Source organism: Chiloscyllium plagiosum, chromosome 27, assembly GCF_004010195.1.
Source record: "Chiloscyllium plagiosum isolate BGI_BamShark_2017 chromosome 27, ASM401019v2, whole genome shotgun sequence".
In the NCBI taxonomy this organism is placed as follows: domain Eukaryota; kingdom Metazoa; phylum Chordata; class Chondrichthyes; order Orectolobiformes; family Hemiscylliidae; genus Chiloscyllium; species Chiloscyllium plagiosum.
The window spans coordinates 41,051,881-41,072,081 of NC_057736.1; the positions used below are offsets into that span (position 1 = coordinate 41,051,881).

Consider the following 20,201-nt stretch of genomic DNA (forward strand, 5'->3'; position numbering starts at 1 on the left):
CTCAACAGGTTCACTATTGTTCTTTATGAAAGAAAACTACTCTCCTTACCTGGTCTCACCTACATGTGACTCCAGGCCCACAGCAATGTGGTTGGCTCTTAACTGCTTTCTCGGCAATTATGAACAGGCAATAAATACTGACCTGGTCAACAATGCTCACATCCCATGGATGAATAATAAAACAAATTAGCTTGGCTGCGATTCCTGCTATAGTTGAAGAGCATTGCAGGCTCTTTGTTTCTGAGGTTCACACAAGATACCAGAAGCCTTTGCTAAAAGTATATTGGACATCGGGAGCTGCAGGCGAGGTCATTAGAAGGTCTTAAGTAAATCGAGATTTCAGTATAGATGGAGAACGTGTAAATGCATCCATGCAGTGTAGGAGCTTGCTGTTTCTAATGAACATCATTAACCACACTCCACTCATCACAATACCTTTCATTTTAAAAGGTACTACATGCTATCTGAAGCGCGGAAACATTCTTTTTCTCCCCCCACTGGCGTCAGGGTAATGCAGTGTGCCTGATTAAAGCTTTTAATTAATTTTCTGGGCTGTAATTAGATGCAGAACTGTATTGCTCCTGCTGGGCCTATCTGGCACTCATGTTTATTATCCTGACAAACAGGGAAAACGTTCAATGAAGCTGCTTTCATTTGGCTGATGAGTAAGTGCTCCTACTTAATGGTGCATTTCCCCCTCAACTTAGCCTGCATTACGCTTAAAACAAGCTGCTGGCACTTTCCATGTTGATTCCTAATCCAACATAGCTGCTCGACCCTGTAATTGCGTAGGTACTTCATCCAAATGTAGGGCACGTCGAGAGCCTCTCAAACACAGTCCAAAATAAGTAAGATTTCCTTTGGAGAAAGCGATTTTGGAGAAAGAACGTTTACCTTCATGCACATGATTTATTAATATTCATGTGATTCCCTTTAATTGCTCCTCCACAGAAGCTGGCAGAGACAGAGCAGCTGCAGTCAGTCTGCGTGAGCTCAGCTTTTAACCCGCTGGGATAAACCCTTAAACTGTACACAGGCACATTTTTCATTGCCTCAGTGAGTGCGTTGCCCCGGACACACACAACTATTGCTGTGACTTACTGATTCCTTAGGAACAGTAACAGGGATGAGCACACATGCTACAAAACTGTAAATGAGCTGACCCCAGTGCCACATTGCCTTCTCAGGTTGGGATATGGCAGCATCTGTGCCTTTTAAAGCATGTAACGAAAGGGAGAAATTTACATCGCTCTAATATCCTTCACAGGCCCCACCACTGCAGCACACATAATGCATTGTTGTGATGTAGGAAATGCAGCAGCCAGCTGTACAAAGGCCCGCCAATACCAATGAGATCACAACCAGATTGTCTGTGATAGTCACACTCATAGAGAGATAAGGATTAACCAGGATAGAGCTTCTTTTTTCTTCAAAATGGCCCAGTAGGCTCTTTTACAGCAACCAGAGAGGACCAGAGTGGTTTCAGTTTAACATCTCATCTAAATGACAGCAGAGAGCTCACAACCAACAGATCAAATCAGCACTCTGCAGCCCTGCCACAGCCAGTTGTGAATGCACTTTCCAAACCCATGACCACTTCCAACTAGAAGGACAAGGGCAGCAGGTACACAGGAATACCACCACCTGCAAGTTCCCCTCCGAGCCACTCACCATCCTGACTTGGAAATATCACTATTTCTTTACTGGTGCCAGGTAAAAGCCCTGGAATCCCCTCCCTAACGGCATTGTGAGTCAACCCATAGCAGGTGGATTGCAGCAGGTCGAGAAGGCAGCTCACCCCCACCTTCAAGGGTAGATAGGACGGGCAATTAATGCTGGCCAGCCAGCGACGCCCACATCCCATGAATAAATAAAGAAAACCTCTAAGAAAGCAGCAATATGTCTGGATCTTTGGAGTGGTATTTGCCCCTTCTGACTTAGAGAAAAGATGGTACATTGGTCAGAATTGCACCCAATCAGCATAGTGCTTTGGAACAACAGGAATACTGAGCCTGAAAGGAGTTTTCCATTATCTCGGACCGGACAATACTTGAGCTGAAAAGAAAATTCAAGAGCTTTTATTTGAAATGAACACATGCCATCCACTGTGGAGAATATCTGCTTAAAAGAAACTTCTCTCTGTACACATTGTGGCTCATTCCAAAAACTGTTCGCAGTAAACTCTCAAAATCATTCTGCCACACGATTTGTCTATGGGGACAATTTTAAAGCAGCCTCAAGTCTGAGAAAAATAAAGGTGGTTCATTGTTTTAATTATGTTTTTACTGTGCTGTTAATAAGGTTATAGAATATAATGAGTCATCGAGGCAGTAATTAAAGAGGCATCTTTAATTAATGCTGGATTGGCCCATTGTTAAGGTTCTACCTCAATCAATTGTGGACGTGGGTAAAATTGAAGTCACCCCAGAGTGCAGAAATCATTGATAAAAAGCTCGGCTTTCAGAAACCTGTTAAACACTCTCAGGAGTGAGATTCCAATGAGCGTGACTATCACAGACAATCTGATTGTGATCTCATTGGCATTGGTGGGCCTTTGTACAACTGGCTGCTGCATTTCATATACTGCAACAATGCATTACGTGTGTTGCACTGATGGGGCCTGTGAAGGATATTAGAGCGATGCAAATTTCTCTTTTTCGTTACACCACAAAACCAATACTGTGTCTTCAGTGGGGAACTGAAGGGATGTCAGCTGCATTGATACGATGTACATCTCCCAGAGTTAACTTCCTTTTTAGTTGCTCTCCCATGCCTGGTCACATACAATGCAGACGAGCACGTGCTTATGTCTATTTCTATGGCTACATTTGCTGTAACAGGTCACTAGCCTGAGGATAAAGGGTACAGTGGAGGGCTGTCACCCCACATCAACCAGGAAATCTTTCCATTATTACCACCTGCCATGGGTGTATTGGAAGGAGGCACAGCTGAATTATGAAGTTGGTTGGCCATACTACGACATAGGCGAAAGTGATGAAGGGCTTTTGCCCGAAATTCGATTTTCCTCAGGTGCTGCCTGACCTGCTGTGCTTTTCCAGCACCATACTCTTGACTCTATTCTCCAGTATCTGTAGTACTCACTTTCGCCTCGTTAATTTTAACCTTACTGCGAATCCTCTTCCAAGGATGCCTACCTTGAAGAGGTCCTCCTCCTCTCTCTACAAAGATCTCAAATGAGTCTCTCTCTCTCACTGCAACCTCCAGGTCATCTCCTCTGCCCTGAAGCTCTTCAGCCACATCCTGAAACAAACTCACTACCACAGCCACATCTCTTTCCTCAGTGCCTGCCTACAGAACCTACTGATCCCACATGGACTCCGAACCACATTCAGACCAACACAGTTTGGATCCGAACAGAACAGACTACAAATTCAAAATCTCAAGCAACAGTTTTTCTTCCAGATCCTCCACTCCACACTCATAGCCATGCGCCGCCACCTAATCTCTCAACAGTTAGCCATAGCTCAACTGAGGACCACACTCTCTCAGACCCCTACTGTATTATATCCTCAGAAGAATTCATGCACTTAAACAATATTTCTACACCATTTAAAACATCAAAAACTGTAAGTACAACAAACTTTCATATACCCACCTCAATAGTCAGCATTCCTCGAACATTCCAGAAGCTTCCCCCGGCCTCCGAAAATGCTCGGCTGCCATCAGCCACGAGGCCGCGCCAGCCATCATCACAGCGGTGATCGATTACGTCATCTCCGCCCCCCGCTGACCAGCAGCTTGCAGCCATGGCTGCTCATGTTGCCTTCGCGACCATCAGCCAGACAACCGCCACCACGATCGCTACGAGATTCCCCGCTGCCGAGACCAACGCAAGGCCCAGCAGGAACACTTCCGCCCCCTCTGTTGCCACCGCCGCAGCCACCTCTGACCCCTCCGACATCACTCACGCCACAATTTCCACGACTTCCGCCCCCTTTATGGCCGCGTCCACAACCACTTCCACCCCAAAATGACATCACCTACACCGCGCGTATCGCCACTTCTGCCCCTGCATCTGCCGTCATTGCAACCACTTCCACCCCCACTGAAGCCACTCACCTGTACACCGCCAACATGCCCTCACAGATATCACTGTCACCACCTCCGCCCCCAGAACCCCGGGGTGAGCACCACTTCCACAAATGACGTCACCCTGGTTCCCCCACTACCACGCCCACTCCAGTTGCAGTCTCTGCCCCCACTCCCAGCTCCAACCCTATACCAGGTCCTAGCTCCCAGCCCTGCCGGGTTTTCAACATTCCCACAGACCTCCCCCTCACTGAGGATGAACGATCAACCTTTAGCAAAGGCCTTACCTTCATCCCCCTCTGTTCACGGATCAGCAAATTCAATACGCGTTGTGACATTGAACTCTTCTTCCACCGCCTCTGCCTCAGAGCTTACTTTTTCAATCAAGACTCCCGCCCACCCTCCGAGGACCCCTTCACCCGCCCTCAACCTCTTTATTTCCAACTGCTGCCGACACATTGACCGCCTCAACCTGTCCTCCGCTCCAACTTCTCACCCTCACAACACGCAGCCCTCCACTTCCTCCTCTCCAACCCCAACCTCACCATCAAACCAGCAGACAAAGGGGGTGCAGTGGTAATTTGGTGCACTGACTTCTACACCACTAAAGCCAGGCACCAACTTGAAGATACCTCCTCCTATTGCCCCTTGACCACGACCCCACCTCCCATCACCAAACCATCATCTCCCACACCGTACACAACCTCATCACCTCAGGGGATCTTCCAACCTCATAGTTCGGGAACCTCGCACCGCCCAGTTCTACCTCTTACCCAAGATCCACAAGCCTGACTACCCTGGCCAACCTATCGTCTCAGCCTGCTCCTGCACCACCAGCTTCATCTCCACATACCTCGATATTGTCCTATCACCCCTAGCCAGGAGCTACCCACATACGTTCGGGACCCACCCATGCCCTCCACCGTGGGCAGCACGGTGGCACAGTGGTTAGCACTGCTGCCTCACAGCGCCAGAGACCCGGGTTCAATTCCAGCCCTCAGGTGACTGACTGTGTGGAGTTTGCACATTCTCCCTGTGTCTGCGTGGGTTTCCTCCGGGTGCTCCGGTTTCCTCCCACAGTCACAAAGATGTGCAGGTCAGGTGAATTGGCCATGCTAAATTGCCCGTAGCGTTAGGTAAGGGGTAAATGTAGGGGTATGGGTGGGTTACGCTTCGGCGGGTCGGTGTGGACTTGTTGGGCCAAAGGGCCTGTTTCCACACTGTAATGTAATCTAATCTAACCTCCTCCAAGACTTCCGTCTTCCTGGCCACCAACGCCTCATCTTCACCAAGGACATCCAGTCCCTATACACCTCCATCTGTCAATAGCAGACACTCCCAGCCCCTCCGTTTCTTCCTCTCCCGACATCCCCAACAGTACCCTTCCATTGACATTCTGATCCTCACCTTCAACAATTTCTCCTTTGAATCCTCCCACTTCCTCCAGACTAAAGGGGTAGCCATGGGTACCCGCATGGGCCCCAGCTTTGCCTGTCTCTTTGTCGGTTGTGTGGAACATACTATGATGTGTCTGAGTTAACATTACAAGCAGCAAATCAAACTGGATCTGACTTTCTGCCAGTGCCATTTCTCAGACGTTAGGCCCATGAAGCTCTAATGTTATGTTGGACCCCTCTCTCCACTCCCTTTATAAAATTTTCTCCTGTGTAGTCAGTCACTAAGGAGTAGCTGACTTACATGGCTCCTTTGAGCCTTGGTGGTATCTATTGAAAGGGAAAACATAACACTAACTGGAGAATTGTCGGAGGCTGAGGGGTGACCTTATAGAGGTTTACAAAATTATGAGGGGCATGAATAGGATAAATAGACAAAGTCTTTTCCCTGGGGACGGAGAGTCCAGAGCTAGAGGGCATAGGTTTAGGGTAAGAAGGGAAAGATATAAAAGAGACCTAAGGGGCAACGTTTTCACACAAAGGGTGGTACATGTATGGAATGAGCTGCCGGAAGAAGTGGTGGAGTCTGGTACTGTTGGAACATTTAAAAGGCATTTGGATGGGTATATGAATAGGAAGGGTTTGGAGGGATAAGGGCCAGGTGCTGGCAGGTGGGACTATATTGGGTTGGGATATCTGGTCGGCATGGACGAGTTGGACCAAAGGGTCTGTTTCCATGCTGCACATCTCTATGACTCTAATTGACAAGCAAGGTCACTCAACCCAAATGTAAATACTTGAGCACTGTGATGGTGCACTAGAGACATTCTGAACATCCTCCGTTTCAATGGGTTCAGTTCCCAGGCTACCAATATCCCTTTTTGCATCAGTATCAATGTAATCTCAGGTTAAAGGCAGCGTGAACAAAAACAAAAGGTTGCTGGAAAAGCTCAGTAAGGTCTGGCAGCATCTGTGAAGAGAAATCAGAGTTAACATTTCAGGTTCGGTGACCCTTCCTCAGCACTCAGAACCCTGTTTTGAGGAAGGGTTACTGGACCTGAAATCTGTTAAATCTGATTTCTCTTCACAGATGCTACCAAACCTGCTGAGCTTTCCCCGTAAATTTTGTTTCTGATTTACAGCATCTGCAGTCTTTCAGTTTTTATTTTTTATAGAGTCAGAGTGAACCTGGTTATGACATTTTAAAAGATTGAAAGATACAACTGAACTGATCTTAACCTAGAATACAAAGTACTGTGAATGCTAGAAAATAGAAAAGAAACAAAAACAAAGTGTTGGAGAAATTCAGCAGGTCCAGCAATATCTATTGAGAGAGAGAAACAGATTTAATGTTTTGAGTCCAATGCTCCTTTTCCATTTGTGACCATAAACTAGGACCAGAGCTGAAAATGTGTTGCTGGAAAAGCGCAGCAGGTCAGGCAGCCTCCAAGGAGCAGGAGAATCGACGTTTCGGGCATAAGCCCTTCTTCAGGAATACTGAATGCTGATTCAGTCCAATGCTGATTCCTGAAGAAGGGCTCATGCCCGAAACATCGATTCTCCTGCTTTCCTGAAGAAGGGCTCATGCCCAAAATGTTGATTCTCCTGCTCCTTGGATGCTGCCTGACCTGCTGCGTTTTTCCAGCAACACATTTTTCAGCTCTGATCTCCAGCATCTGCAGTCCTCACTTTCTCCTATAAACTAGGACCAGTTCAGATTAGGTAAAAACAAGGGCTGCAGATGCTGGAAACCAGATTCTAGATTAGAGTGGTGCTGGAAAAGCACAGCAGGTCAGGCAGCATCTGAGGAGCAGGAAAATCGACATTTAGGGCAAAAGCCCTTCATCAGGAATAGATGAAGGGCTTTTGCCCGAAACGTCAATTTTCCTGCTCCTTGGATGCTGCCAGTTCAGATTAGTCAAATGAATCCAGTGCTCAATGTGGCTCAAATTAGAAATGTTATTAAAAACATGCACCAATTGGTTAAATATTCCCCTCCCTCCCCAGTCAATGAATTTATATTTCGTTTACCACATCTACTCCAACAACCTCCTGGATCCCCACCTCAGAACCATTGTACCACTGCCAGTTTTCTCCTCTGCATTAGGTTTCCTTACCAACTTTTTCCAACAGAATTTAACAATGCCAATTCGTGAGCAATTATGCACAAAGAACTCTGACTTGAAAAGAAAACAAGGTTTGGATCACTGCAGATTTATTTACTGTACCATTCTCACAGGAGCAGAGAGAGCAGTCAATACCTCATTGATCTGGACTGTGTTTCAATCCTGGTCCCAGAAATGAAAGGATAATGTTCCAGCTCAGCACACCACCTGCTTTCCAATCTTTAGATCTTTAAATCTTGGCTTTCTGCACACTTAGAGGATTACAAGGACATATTGATCAATATACATAAACTAAAGTGTACTTAAATGCTGACATGTTCTCATTCTAATCAATAGTTTTAAAACATGAAGAATGTGCACATCAAGGGCAGAAGGAAAGCAAGCAATTATATATTTAAATGCAGTATTGTATGGTTAACAGTTATTCCATCTTCAAATATAAGTTGCAAGGTAATTTTGTTTTGTGACATGCTCTTCAGAGGCAGCATCAGGCTTGAGATACAGGTTGACTAAAGAAATCCCAAAACAGAACACAGAAACAACCTCACAATTATTGTCTCTAACACTGACAAATCATCATAATGGACAAGTTGGATTGCAGTCACCCAGTTTGTGTGGAAACATAATCGCTTAGCCTCAGGAGTTAGTGGGGACACAACGTGAGGGGATCAGAATTTTTGAAATTTCCTTTCTTTCTACCTGGGAACCCAGATGAAGGGCCAGCATCATTGCGTAGCACCAAACACCATGCAATTTGAAAAGAATAGGAGAGCTATCGAAATGTATCTGGAACAGTGATTGGAGGTGGTGGTTTAAATTATAAATGTAAAAAATGAGCAACATTAATTCAGTCACTTCTTATACTGCACCAGTTGCATGTGATCTCCTGCACTGGTATGATCAGTTGGAGTGGGCCAGAGAGGGCTTTTCCAGATATTTATTTCCTGAGCTTTTTTTTTTGGTTTGCTTGTTCTGGTAGATTACAAGATTGTGGTGGACAGATAGGCCTGGGTCTTATTCCTGATGAAGGGCTTTTGCCCGAAACATCGATTTTGCCTGTCCTCGGATTTTGCCTGTCCTCGGATGCTGCCTGAATTGCTGTGCTCTTCCCGCACCACTAATCCAGAATCTGGGTCATCAGGTGCCATTCACCACTTATTGAGCTGGTTGGTCTCTTCTTTATTAGCTTTGTCTTTTTTCCAATGGAAATGATCATTGGACAAGGGATGATTGGATATACTCCGTTGCCCAAATTCAAAATAATTCACATGAATTTCAAAAAACCTCGGAATATGGAAGGAATGAAAGAAAGAAAAGAATCAATCCATTTCACACTTTATCAGGTCTGATCTTGCTGCCATCTGCTTTCAGGACTGTTTCTATTTCAGACAGCCACTTCCTGATTTAACACTGCATATGCAGTCACTGGCAGTTGCCTGCACTATAGTATTATCAAACTTTGGAACATGTACCATAATTTTGTCAAACACCATTGCCTAGTGGTTTCCCCAATCTTAATGCAGACACAGTTAGAATTTTGTTTCCTCCTTTGCAATCTCGCTCCCTTCATTGCCCTCATGGCAGAAGAAATAGAGAAACCTTTGAGGAAGGTCAGAGGAAGATCCCTAGAATGGTATCTAGGCTTAGGGCTACGAGTCATCAGGATAGACTTAAATTATTTGCCTGGATGAGCACAGCTCCAACAAAACTCAAGACCACCCAAAGCAAAGCTTTCCACTCAATTGACAGCCACCATCCACTGCCTTAGAAATGCACTCACTCCTTCCACAACCAAGACACAGTGGCTGCAATTTGTGCCATCGAAAGGATACAGTGCAGCAATTCAGTGGCAGCATCTCAGCAACTCCTACTACCTAGAAGGACAAGGGCAGCGGGCACACAGGATTTGGTGTCATTTTGCAAATTCCCGAAGTCTCACACCAACCTGACTTAGACATATAAATGCCATTCTTGCAGTACTGCTGGAATCAGAATTCCTACCTATTGATGCTGAATGTGACAATTTCAGAAGTTGACGCACCACCACCATCTTTTAAAGGACAGCCAGGGTCACGTAGTAAATGGTGGCTTTACTGATTGAAAAAACTGAAAAAAAGGTTTGACCAAAATAGCTACCATTTGGTTCGTATTCTTAATGAAACTTCTAATATGAGCCAAATTGAGCAATGATTTCATTCCATGAATGAACAAAGTTAAAACAGTTGGAACCGGGCCTTTTTCACAAGAGAAGCACAGACATGAAACCAATATGATTCAATATTTTAAAATGACAATGGGAATAGGTTGGGTTTTGGTAGATTTGTTACCTGAGCTAGATCAGAAACGAAGACTTAAGAAGCTTTAGTATAAATGTGAAACCAAACAATTAGGTAGACATCAAGAAATATTCCCTTTCATAGTGTTGTGAACCTCGAGATTGATTAACTGCTCAGATGGACACAAAACATCTTCCTGACTATCAAGGGCATCTCAAGGTATAGAAGGAAGGGAAAATTTCTTTGTCTTGAAATTCCTTAACTCTATTTGAAGGGATCTTGAATGGACCTGAAAAGGATAGTGTGTGTCTCGGCTTAATGTGATATATGTCAGCACCCTCCAACAAAATAGCACCCCCTCAGTACTGCATCTGAGCGTCAGCCTGGATTTTCTGCTTACATCTCTAGAGTGGAATTTGAACCCACGACTTTCTGGCTCAGAGATGAAAGTACTTGCAATAAGTCTTTGCTGACAACACCCATTCCAGCAAAGGGTCACGACAGAACCTAGACAATGGATTTTTGCTGGTTGCTTCCTAGAGTATTGTTAATATCAGTTACAGGGAGCTGATTCCAGACCAGGTAAAATAAGCTCAATTCAGCACCGAGGAGGGATGAATCTTGTTCACCAGCATAGTTACTTATGACACACATCCCTATATGTGTTACTAAGCCATGCATAGATAAATCTAAAACGTGTTAGATTACTTGCAACAGTAGCTGACAGAGGAACACATCCATATACTGTAGGGAATAAAAGCAAAACCCTGCAGATGCTGAAAACGTGGAAATTCTCAGGTCTGACATCCATTCTGATGAAAGATAATTGATGTGAAACATTAACTCTGGTCTCTACAAATGCTATCTGGACTTGCTATGTATTTCCAGCACTTCCTACTGAAATGAAGATTGTTTGAGGTTACAGCAGCCTTAGCTTGTTCCATCCAAATTATTCTGAAATGAAGCAATTAATTTCTATCCTGTTAATACCGCTGATGTTACACTTGCCTGAAATATCCTATTCACTTTGTTTTTAATTTGCACTTTTACTATTTTAACTGTTTGCACTATTTTTTTTCCAGGTGGCATTTCACATCTTACCGTACATAGGACGTAATGACCACACAGTGTATGAGAACATCAAGTACATTGTGGACAAGTGAGTGCTTTCTGACTCCCTAGGCTACAGACAGAAGCAGCAAAGGCTGGAAACTGAATTGGGCTCCCAGAGATGGAGATTATTGTAGAGCAAATAAGGGAGCAAAGGAAGAATGAGCTCTTTGGATAGAACAGCCATCTTACAAGATAGGTAGTTGCTGTAGAGGATTTCTGTTGGCTAGGTCAGGGTGGGAAGGGAAATAGGCAACCTGTTTCCAAAACTAGAAGGAAAGGGAAAAATAATTGAAAAGTTAAGAGAACGGATTCAGTGTTTCACTACAACATTCATACACTTTTAAATTCACTGCATGAATATAAATACATCAATTCAGAGCATCAGAGGATCAAAGAGTGAATCTGGAGTAACTCAAAATTAGAAAAATCAGGAGCTGAGTAAAAACCGAGGGAGGGGAAAGGAAACTATTTTGGTAATCTAATGATGAGGGCAGGATCTAAAACTGAAAGTGCTAAATTATTCCATGATCACAGTCCTGTAAAAGAAACAATAATCTGCCAGAACCTTATGCCCTTGCATAATAATTGTGCTAGCACTTCCTGGCAACTCGTCAGTTAGAGTCATAGAGATGTACAGCATGGAAACAGACCCTTCGGTCCAACTCCTCCATGCCAACCAGATATCCCAATCCAATCTAATCTCACCTGCCAGCACCTGGCCCATACCCCTCCAAACCCTTCCTATTCATATACCCATCTAGATACCTTTTAAATGTTGCAATTGTACCAGCCTCCACCACTTCCTCTGGCACCTCAGTCCATACACGTACCACCCTCTGCGTGAAAACGTTGCCCCTTAGGTCTCTTTTATATCTTTCCCCTCACATCAGAAACCTATGTCCTAGACTCCCCCACCCCAGGGAAAAGACTATGACTATTTATCCTATCCATGTCCCTCAAGATTTTATAAACCTCTATAAGGTCACCCCTGAGCCTCTGACGCTCCAGGGAAAACAGCCCCAGCCTATTTAATCTCTCCCTATAACATAAATCCTCCAACCCTCGCAACATTCCTTGTAAATCTTTTCTGAACCCTTTCACGTTTCACAACATCCTTCTGATAGGAAGACCAGAATTGCACACAATATTCTAAAGGTGGTCTAACCAATGTCCTGTACAGCTGTAACATGACCTCCCAACTCCTGTACTCAATACTCTGACTAATAAAGGAAAGCATACTAAATGCCTTCTTCACTATCCTATCTACCTGCGGCTCCACTTTCAAGGAACTATGAACTTGCACTCCAAGGTCTCTTTGTTCAGCAATAATCACTCGGACCTTACCGTTAAGCTTATATATTCTACTAAGATTTGCTTTCTCAAAATGCAGCACCTTGCATTTATCTAAATTAAGCTCCATCTGCCACTTCTCAGCACATTGGCCCATCCGGTCCAGATCCTGTTGTAATCTGAGGTAACCCTCTTCGCTGTCCAGTACACCTCCAATTTTGGTGTCATCTGCAAACCTACTATCTTTACCTCTTACGGTCACATTCAAATCATTTATATAAATAACGAAAAATAGTGGACTCAGCACCGATCCTTGTGGGACTCCACTGGTCACAGGCCTCCAGTCTGAAAAACAACCCTCTACCACCACCCTCTGTCTTTTACCTTTGAGCCAGTTCTGTATCCAAATGGCTAGTTCTGTATCCTTTCTAACTAGTCTCCCATGGGAAACCTTGTCGAACACCTTACTGAAGTTCATATAGATCACATCCACTGCTCTGCCCTCATCAGTCCTCTTTGTTACTTCTTCAAAAAACTAAAGCAAGTTTGTGAGACATGATTCCACAAACAAAGCCATGTTGAGTATCCCTAACCTGTCCTTGCCTTTCCAAATACATGTAATCCTGTCCCTCAGGATTCCCTCCAACAACTTGCCCACAACCGACGTCAGACTCACCGGTCTATAGTTCCCTGGCTTGTCCTTACCACCTTTCTTAAACAGTGGCACCACACTAGCCAACTTCCAGACTACCGGCACCTCACCTGTGACTATCAATGATACAAATATTTCAGCAAGGGGCTCTGCAATCACTTCCCTAGCTTCCCACACAGTTCTGGGGTACACCTGATCAGGTGTACCCACTTTTATGTGGATAATTGGAACAACTTTCTGGGAATCCTGCCTGGTAATTGGCCACCTCCAATTATGGATGATCAACAGTTTCCTTTGGCTTTAAATCCAGTCAGAGGCTTCGCAACAACAGAAGCTTGGCATCACCAGAGGTATGCATTGCTGCTGCAGGAGGGAGGTTGTGAGGGCACATCCATCGTCTGGTGCTCCCCAAAGTGGCTGGCTCATTTCAAACAAAACTGTTTATGGAGGCATAAGCTGTCTCCATGCACCTCCTGGGAGCTTATCTTGGTAAAAACGGGGCCTGACCCAGAGGTTAGCCGTTGCTCCTTCCAGCCCCTGTCTCAGGCAAACTTGGCTGGAGCTGGGAACTATCAACCGAATGACCCGGCACTCTCCCATTCTACCTTACTCCCAATCCTGCTTCCAAACCCATTTCCAAGCAATCACTTCTGGTGTCTAGTCAGTCAGTCATGCCTAATCACATTAACAACAATTTATATTTCTAAACTACCTCAAACAGCATGAAACTTCCCAAAGAGTTTCACAAGAGCCTTATAAAACAAGCAAAAACAAAAGATAGTTACATTGGGAAATATTGAGGCAGATGACCAAAGGTTTGCTCAAAGAGGAATGTGTTAAGGGGGAAAGGAGAATAGAGAGAAGGAGAGCTGTATGGAGAATACTGCAGCTGAAGACATGGTGATAAGCGATGGAGCATGAATGCCAGGATGCTCTTGTGGCCAGAATTAGAGGAGCACAGATGGTTCAGAGGATTGAGAGGCTGAAGAGGTTGACAGAGATATGACGTGGTGAAGAGGACATGGGGGCATTTGAAATCAGGGAGAAAGATTTTAAAATCGAGGCACTGCTAATCGGAACTGAAGGGAAGTCAGCAAGCACAGACTGCAGGCTAAGACACGAGCAGAGTTTCAGATGAATTCAAGTCTATAGAACATTTATAAATCAATCTGAGTTTGTTGGAGTAGTCAATCTTGAGGTAACGTGAATCTCAGTTTCAGCAGCAGATTTGCTGGACTAGGGTAAAGTCTGGTGATGTTCCAGAGCTGAAAGCATGCACTCATGGTGCATGTCCAGAAACTCACAAGGCTGAGTAGGAGGACAGATTGGGTTCAACTCAATGCTGCCAAGGAGATAGGTGGAATCAAGAGCTCGGAAACAGAGTTTGGAAGGGGGATTCTGTCTTCCTAATAATTAATTGGAGGAAATTTCCGCTAATCCAGTACGGGATGCCAAATAAGCAGTCCAATAATTTAATAACAGTGGAGGAGTCAGGAAAGGTAGACCTGTCATCATCGTAAAAGCCAATGCTGTGCTTCCTGGTAATGTTGCCAAGTGCAACATGTAAATGAGAAATAGGAAGGAAAATAAGTTAGTTTATTGGGAACACCAGAAGTAATGACATTGGGAACAGGAAGAAAAGCCATTGTAAGTGATGCTGAATATGTTGAGGTGAATAAGAGTGTCAGCAGGAAGGACCAGTCCCATCCAACTGGTCAACAGTGGAGAGGTACTGGAGGAAGATAGTGAAGCCAACTGTGTTGATAGTTGCTGACAGGGAGAGGAGGATATGGGAGAAAGTTTACCTTTATCACAGCCACACAGGACGTAATTTGTAACAATGATAAAACATATTTAATGGTGTTATAAATTCAAATGAGGAATTCTTGGGAAGATGTGAATGGATTTGAGAGGTAGAAATATGTTCCAGGAATTTGGAGAGTCAAAGTTAGTAAAGTGATATCTGCTAAGGACAATGGGGTCAAGTGTGTTTTTTCTTAAAGAAAAGGTGGGGGGTTGCTAAGAAGAAATTTAAAGGCGAGAGGGGCAGTAGCTGAAAAGAAAATAGTTAACCATATGAGGGAAAGATGGATGGTCAGTAGCTTGGCGGGAAAGGTCAAGGAAGCAGGACGTGGGTCAGATAGACAAAATGAGCTTAGAATATGCATGCAGAGAGATGGGAAAGAATCTAGAGAAAGATCCAGATGACATGGCAGTGGGAGATTGAGGAATTTTGCTCCATTTGGGACAGTGGTAAGGAGTAATTTGGCGGAGGCAGTAAATCAGTTGGTCTCTATCTTAGTTCTATTTTCAGTTTTCTGATATGGTTGCCACTGGATAGGCAATGCATTTATTGCCCATTCCTAGCTGCCCTGGGAAGATGGTGATAAGTTGCCTTCTTGAACTGCTGTTGTCCATTTGGTGCAGCTACACTTTCATTGCTATTAGTAGGGAAGTTCCAGGATTTTGACCCAGTATCAACAAAGGCACAGTAATATGGTTCAAAGTCAGTGACAAAGAAGTCCATGTGTATCTCGCACATCTTGGTGGAGGGGCCTAGGGACAGTGGTTTGAGATGGCAACTTGGAGTAAGAAACCAAGAGTTTTCTTGGCGTTCCGAGACGATCATGGAAAAATTAACCATTTTAGCAAGACCACATCATGTTTCATGAGGTTCAGCAGATCTGGTGATGTCTAAACCAGTCTTCGAACATGTATACCCTGGACTTAAGGAAGCAAATATCAAGGGTTATAGGAGGTAAAATGCCCGGAGTGAGAAATAATCATGGTTTTATTGGTAACTGGAGTATCAAAGGTGGAGATGAGTGTGTGACGGAGCAAAGCAGTAACTGCAGAACATTTATGGAAATTAACCAAAGGATAGACAGTAAGGAATTGGAAGTGCAATTTTAGCAGAATGAATTGATAGTTTATTTTCCTAGGGTTAGACAGAGGTGAAGGTAGACTTGGGGTGTGAAAGGGAGATATGGTTAAATAGTGACATAACCCATAACTACAAGCGTCCAATCCCTTCATCACCGATGCTCAGCCGCGGCAGTGTGTACTATCTATAAGATGCACTGCAGAAATTCACCAGATACTTAGAAAGCACCTTCCCAACCCACAACTACTTCCATCTAGAAGGACAAGGGCAGCGGATACATGGGAACATTACCACCTTCAAGTTCCTTTCCAAGCGACTAACTATCCTTACTTGGAAGTGTCTCCCAGTTCCTTCACTGTCACTGGGTCAAAAGCCTGGAAATTCCTCTCTTAGAGCATTGTGCGTCAACCTACGCACAATGATTCAAGAAGGCAACTCACCACCACCTTCTCAAAGACAATTAGGAACAAGCAATAAATGCTGGCCAGCCAGCGACATCCATGTTCCATGTGGCAATAAAAAAACAGAAATAATCAGAGATGGCCTTAACTGTGATTGTTAGGATGGTGCAGCTAAATAGCAAGGTTACTACTGGGTTGGGATGTTTATACAGATAGAGGTTTAGAGATGATAGGGCAGCTGTGAACTCAGACAAGAGAGAACAGAATGAATTCAACTGAAGGTCAAAATTACAGACAACAAGAAATCATTCAGTGCAGTTACTGGAGGAGAAAAGCAGCAAAGATAATGCAGTGATAAGTTTTTAAAACCATACTAGATATCGTACTAACATGTTCTAATCTTTAAAATTCCTAGTTAGGACCGGACGTATAGTTTACATCTGTGCTAAAATATGGTTTTTGAGCACCAAAGACACCATTAAAGAATATATTGAGAGCTACGGGTGGAATGTCACACACAAGGCAAATATTTTTCCCCAGACTCTTTCTATTCAGTAGCTATGATGCAACAAAGGTTTCCATGCACGATATTTAACAATGGATTAGCAATTTGTTAGGAAATCTTTATTCCTTTTAAACACTGTGCTGATCAGCACCAATCCAGAATCACCGTAATTCTTCAAACTCTATTCAAGCAGTTTCTAATGCATAATATGTCATTACTTTGGTACAAGTAGCAATCCACATTAGCCATACCATCACCAAGATCAGCAAGGCTCTCAAAATCCTTAACATAAGAGATCTTTTCCAAACTCTACAATCTTAAGTTCTATGTCTTGATGTCCACACCTTCTGTTTTCCTCGTATTAACATTTTTTTTTTGTGTGTCTAGGTATGGGTCTCATTCAGCGTTTTACAAGTACAGGACCAATACTGGCAGATTATTGCCTATGTTTTACATCTATGACTCCTACCTGACATTGCCAGCTGCCTGGGCCAATCTCCTCACATCCTCAGGATCTCTCAGTGTTCGCAACACACCATATGACGGAATGTTTATTGGTCTGTTAGTGGAGGAGAAGCACAAACAGGCAATCCTGGAGTCGGGATTTGACGGCTTATACACTTACTTTGCATCCAACGGATTCTCATTTGGATCGTCCCACCAAAACTGGAAGACCATCAAGAACTTCTGTGACAGCAACAACCTGATGTTCATTCCAAGCGTGGGGCCAGGATACATAGATACCAGGATACGCCCTTGGAACAATCATAATACACGGAACCGAGTCAGTGGAAAGTACTATGAAACTGCCCTCCATGCTGCTCTCACAGTGAGACCAGAGATCATTTCCATCACATCTTTTAATGAGTGGCATGAAGGCACGCAGATAGAGAGGGCAGTGCCAAAGAAGACTGCACAGTACACCTACCTGGACTACTTGCCACATGAGCCGAACCTGTACTTGGAGCTAACACATAAATGGGCTGAGCATTTTTGCAAAGAGAAAGAACAATGGCTGATGTAAAAATCTTATAAATAAGAAGTTCCTTCAGAAATACCTACAAATGTACCTTGACATTTGCTTTATATTAAAAAGAACACAAGCCTTTTCTGGTCAATGAAGTCTATAGAATCCTTCACTATGTGTTGCTGCGTGCTTGGTCATATTTATGATGCTGGAGTTGAGAAGCTAACGTCAACAGGTGTAAGAGGCACCTTAACTATGTGCAAGTGTCATGGGATCATTCGACTGACAATACACTGTTAAGGTTTGGGATGAGATTTTGGATTGAGATAATGTAATAGTTGGGTTTGCTGGACAACTGCTCTTTCCAGTGTTCAGCAGTTGGCCCTTTTCCTAGTCCACACCTGACACACCCTCAAACAACCAAAGATGTTCCAGACATTTCCTACCCATGTAGTTCTGTGGGGAATTGACTTTAAATACAATGAAGACAGTTGTGTTTTGGCACTACAGTAGGTAATCAGTCCCTAAGGAACTCAATCTAATTAATAGCATCATTCAAGGCTGTACTCTTGGGTAAAAGGTAGAAGCTGAGGTAGTGCATGCCCCATCAAACATTCCCATTGACTTCTGGGCTGCAATTACCAAACACTGGTACTTACTGAAAGCAAAATATTGTGGATGCTAGAGATCGGAAATAAAAACAAAATGGTGGAGAAACTCAGCAGGTCTGGAAGTATCAGTGGAAAAACAGTTAACATCACCAATACATTAACTCAAATTTCTCTTTGCCAAGTCTGCTGAGTTTTCACAGCACTTTTGGCTCATAAGGGTATTTATGCTTAAATACTCCATCCAGGGGAAAGTGTGAGATTCCAATCAAGGACAAAACACGAAATAGGATCTTATTCACTTGATGTTTTATACAATGTTTTAAGTAATAATCCTTTTTGCAAACCAAATGAGAGCTTGAAGGAAGGAACAATCTATTGAGATCTTTCAGTCTGCAAGTTTATCTTTTATTCCCCACTTGATCTTGCGGCAATCAAACAAAAACTGCTTTGGTTATTCAATGCATGGAAAATGGGAAATGGGGAAAAAAGCAATTGTAAAGTTTCAAGTGGCAATTTCAGCTGATTAGTTGTCTTACCTCAGTGGCATCTAATGTAAAATTTAAAGATGTAGGGAAATAGCAATGAGTTACCACTTACCTTTAACATGGGAGAGACTGGAAGATGAAAACAAAAACTGCTTTGTTTATTCAATGCATGGAAAATGGGAAATGGGGAAAAAAGCAATTGTAAAGTTTCAAGTGGCAATTTCAGCCGATTAGTTGTCTTACCTCAGTGGCATCTAATGTAAAATTTAAAGATGTAGGGAAATAGCTATGAGTTACCACTTACCTTTAACATGGGAGAGACTGGAAGATGATGTGTGGGCGAAGAGAAAATCTAAACAATTTACCCTGGCTACTCAAAAATATTCAGTAATTTTATTTCTTTTACACAAAGGTGTCACACGGATATCAACCATATTGGCCTCTTTCTATGCCATGTGGGTAGACTTCAGAAATAGCAGGTTAAGTGCGTATAACACAGATACTGTAAACATGCAGCATTGAGCCAGGAATTCAGCACCTCTTTAGAGCTGTCATTGGACTAAACTGGGATGTTCAATGTGGAAAGCTACAATGACGATATCACCAAGAAACTTAGCAGGAAGAGAATGGATGAGTGAAACTGACAAATATTGTTGCACTGGCTTATAACTGGAGACAATTTTGAGATTGTAATATATACACATGTACATATTAAGCTACAACAAAATAAAAATGTAAAAAGTAAAACAGTTTGCTGTATGAAACCTTAAGAGTTTAATGACATTGTTGGCAGCTGGGAATCCAGATGGGAACAGTCCATTTGTAATTTCAAATGTAAAAAAATGAGTAGACTCCCATCATTGTTCAGGTAATCTCAACATCCACAATGAATGTAGGTACTTTACTCGTACTAAGCATTTTTTTGGTAAACTGGCAAGATGGAAAACTGCTCAAAGTACTTTACATGCTTCTTGCTGAAGGGAGCAATCTATAACTGAGGGGGGCATGTTTAAGACAGATTGAGGAGGATTTTGTTTTCTTGGATGGTTAATTTTAGTACTTTGCATCTCAGCTGGTCATTGGACATATTCAAGGCATTTTTTTAAAAATTGGGGTGCAGGCAGGAAAGTGGAGTTGGAGTCACAATGAGATCATGGTGTTATTCAAAAGCAGAGCAGTCTCGAGGATCCAATTGTTCTACCCCAAATCTTATCCTTGCTCTTAGTCAAGGAATGGTGATTAAGTTAAACATTTGTGTGAAGTACATTGTGAGGATGAGATATTTTTAATTCAAACTAATGAATGTGGCTACAACAGGAGACCATGGCTCAATTTGTGGCCAATCTGCAGCTTATATTGGATAATACTACTCCACATGCTCAACTTATCAAATTGGAAAACTAAATTTCAGCTTTAAAATCGAGAAGAAAGCTTTTTGAATGGGACT

General features: G+C 43.3%; 1 protein-coding gene across 1 annotated transcript in view; it reads left to right on the plus strand.

Annotated features, from left to right (window-relative positions):
* The window catches only part of LOC122563738 (glycoprotein endo-alpha-1,2-mannosidase-like protein), a 71,765-nt gene extending 52,956 nt beyond the window's left edge, over positions 1–18,809 (plus strand). The window contains exons 3-4 of the mRNA XM_043717897.1: positions 10,929–11,005; positions 17,079–18,809. Of these exons, the coding sequence (XP_043573832.1) occupies positions 10,929–11,005; positions 17,079–17,715 (714 nt within the window). The 3' untranslated portion in view covers positions 17,716–18,809. The remainder of the gene's footprint in view (positions 1–10,928; positions 11,006–17,078) is intronic.
* Positions 18,810–20,201: the final 1,392 nt, after the last annotated feature.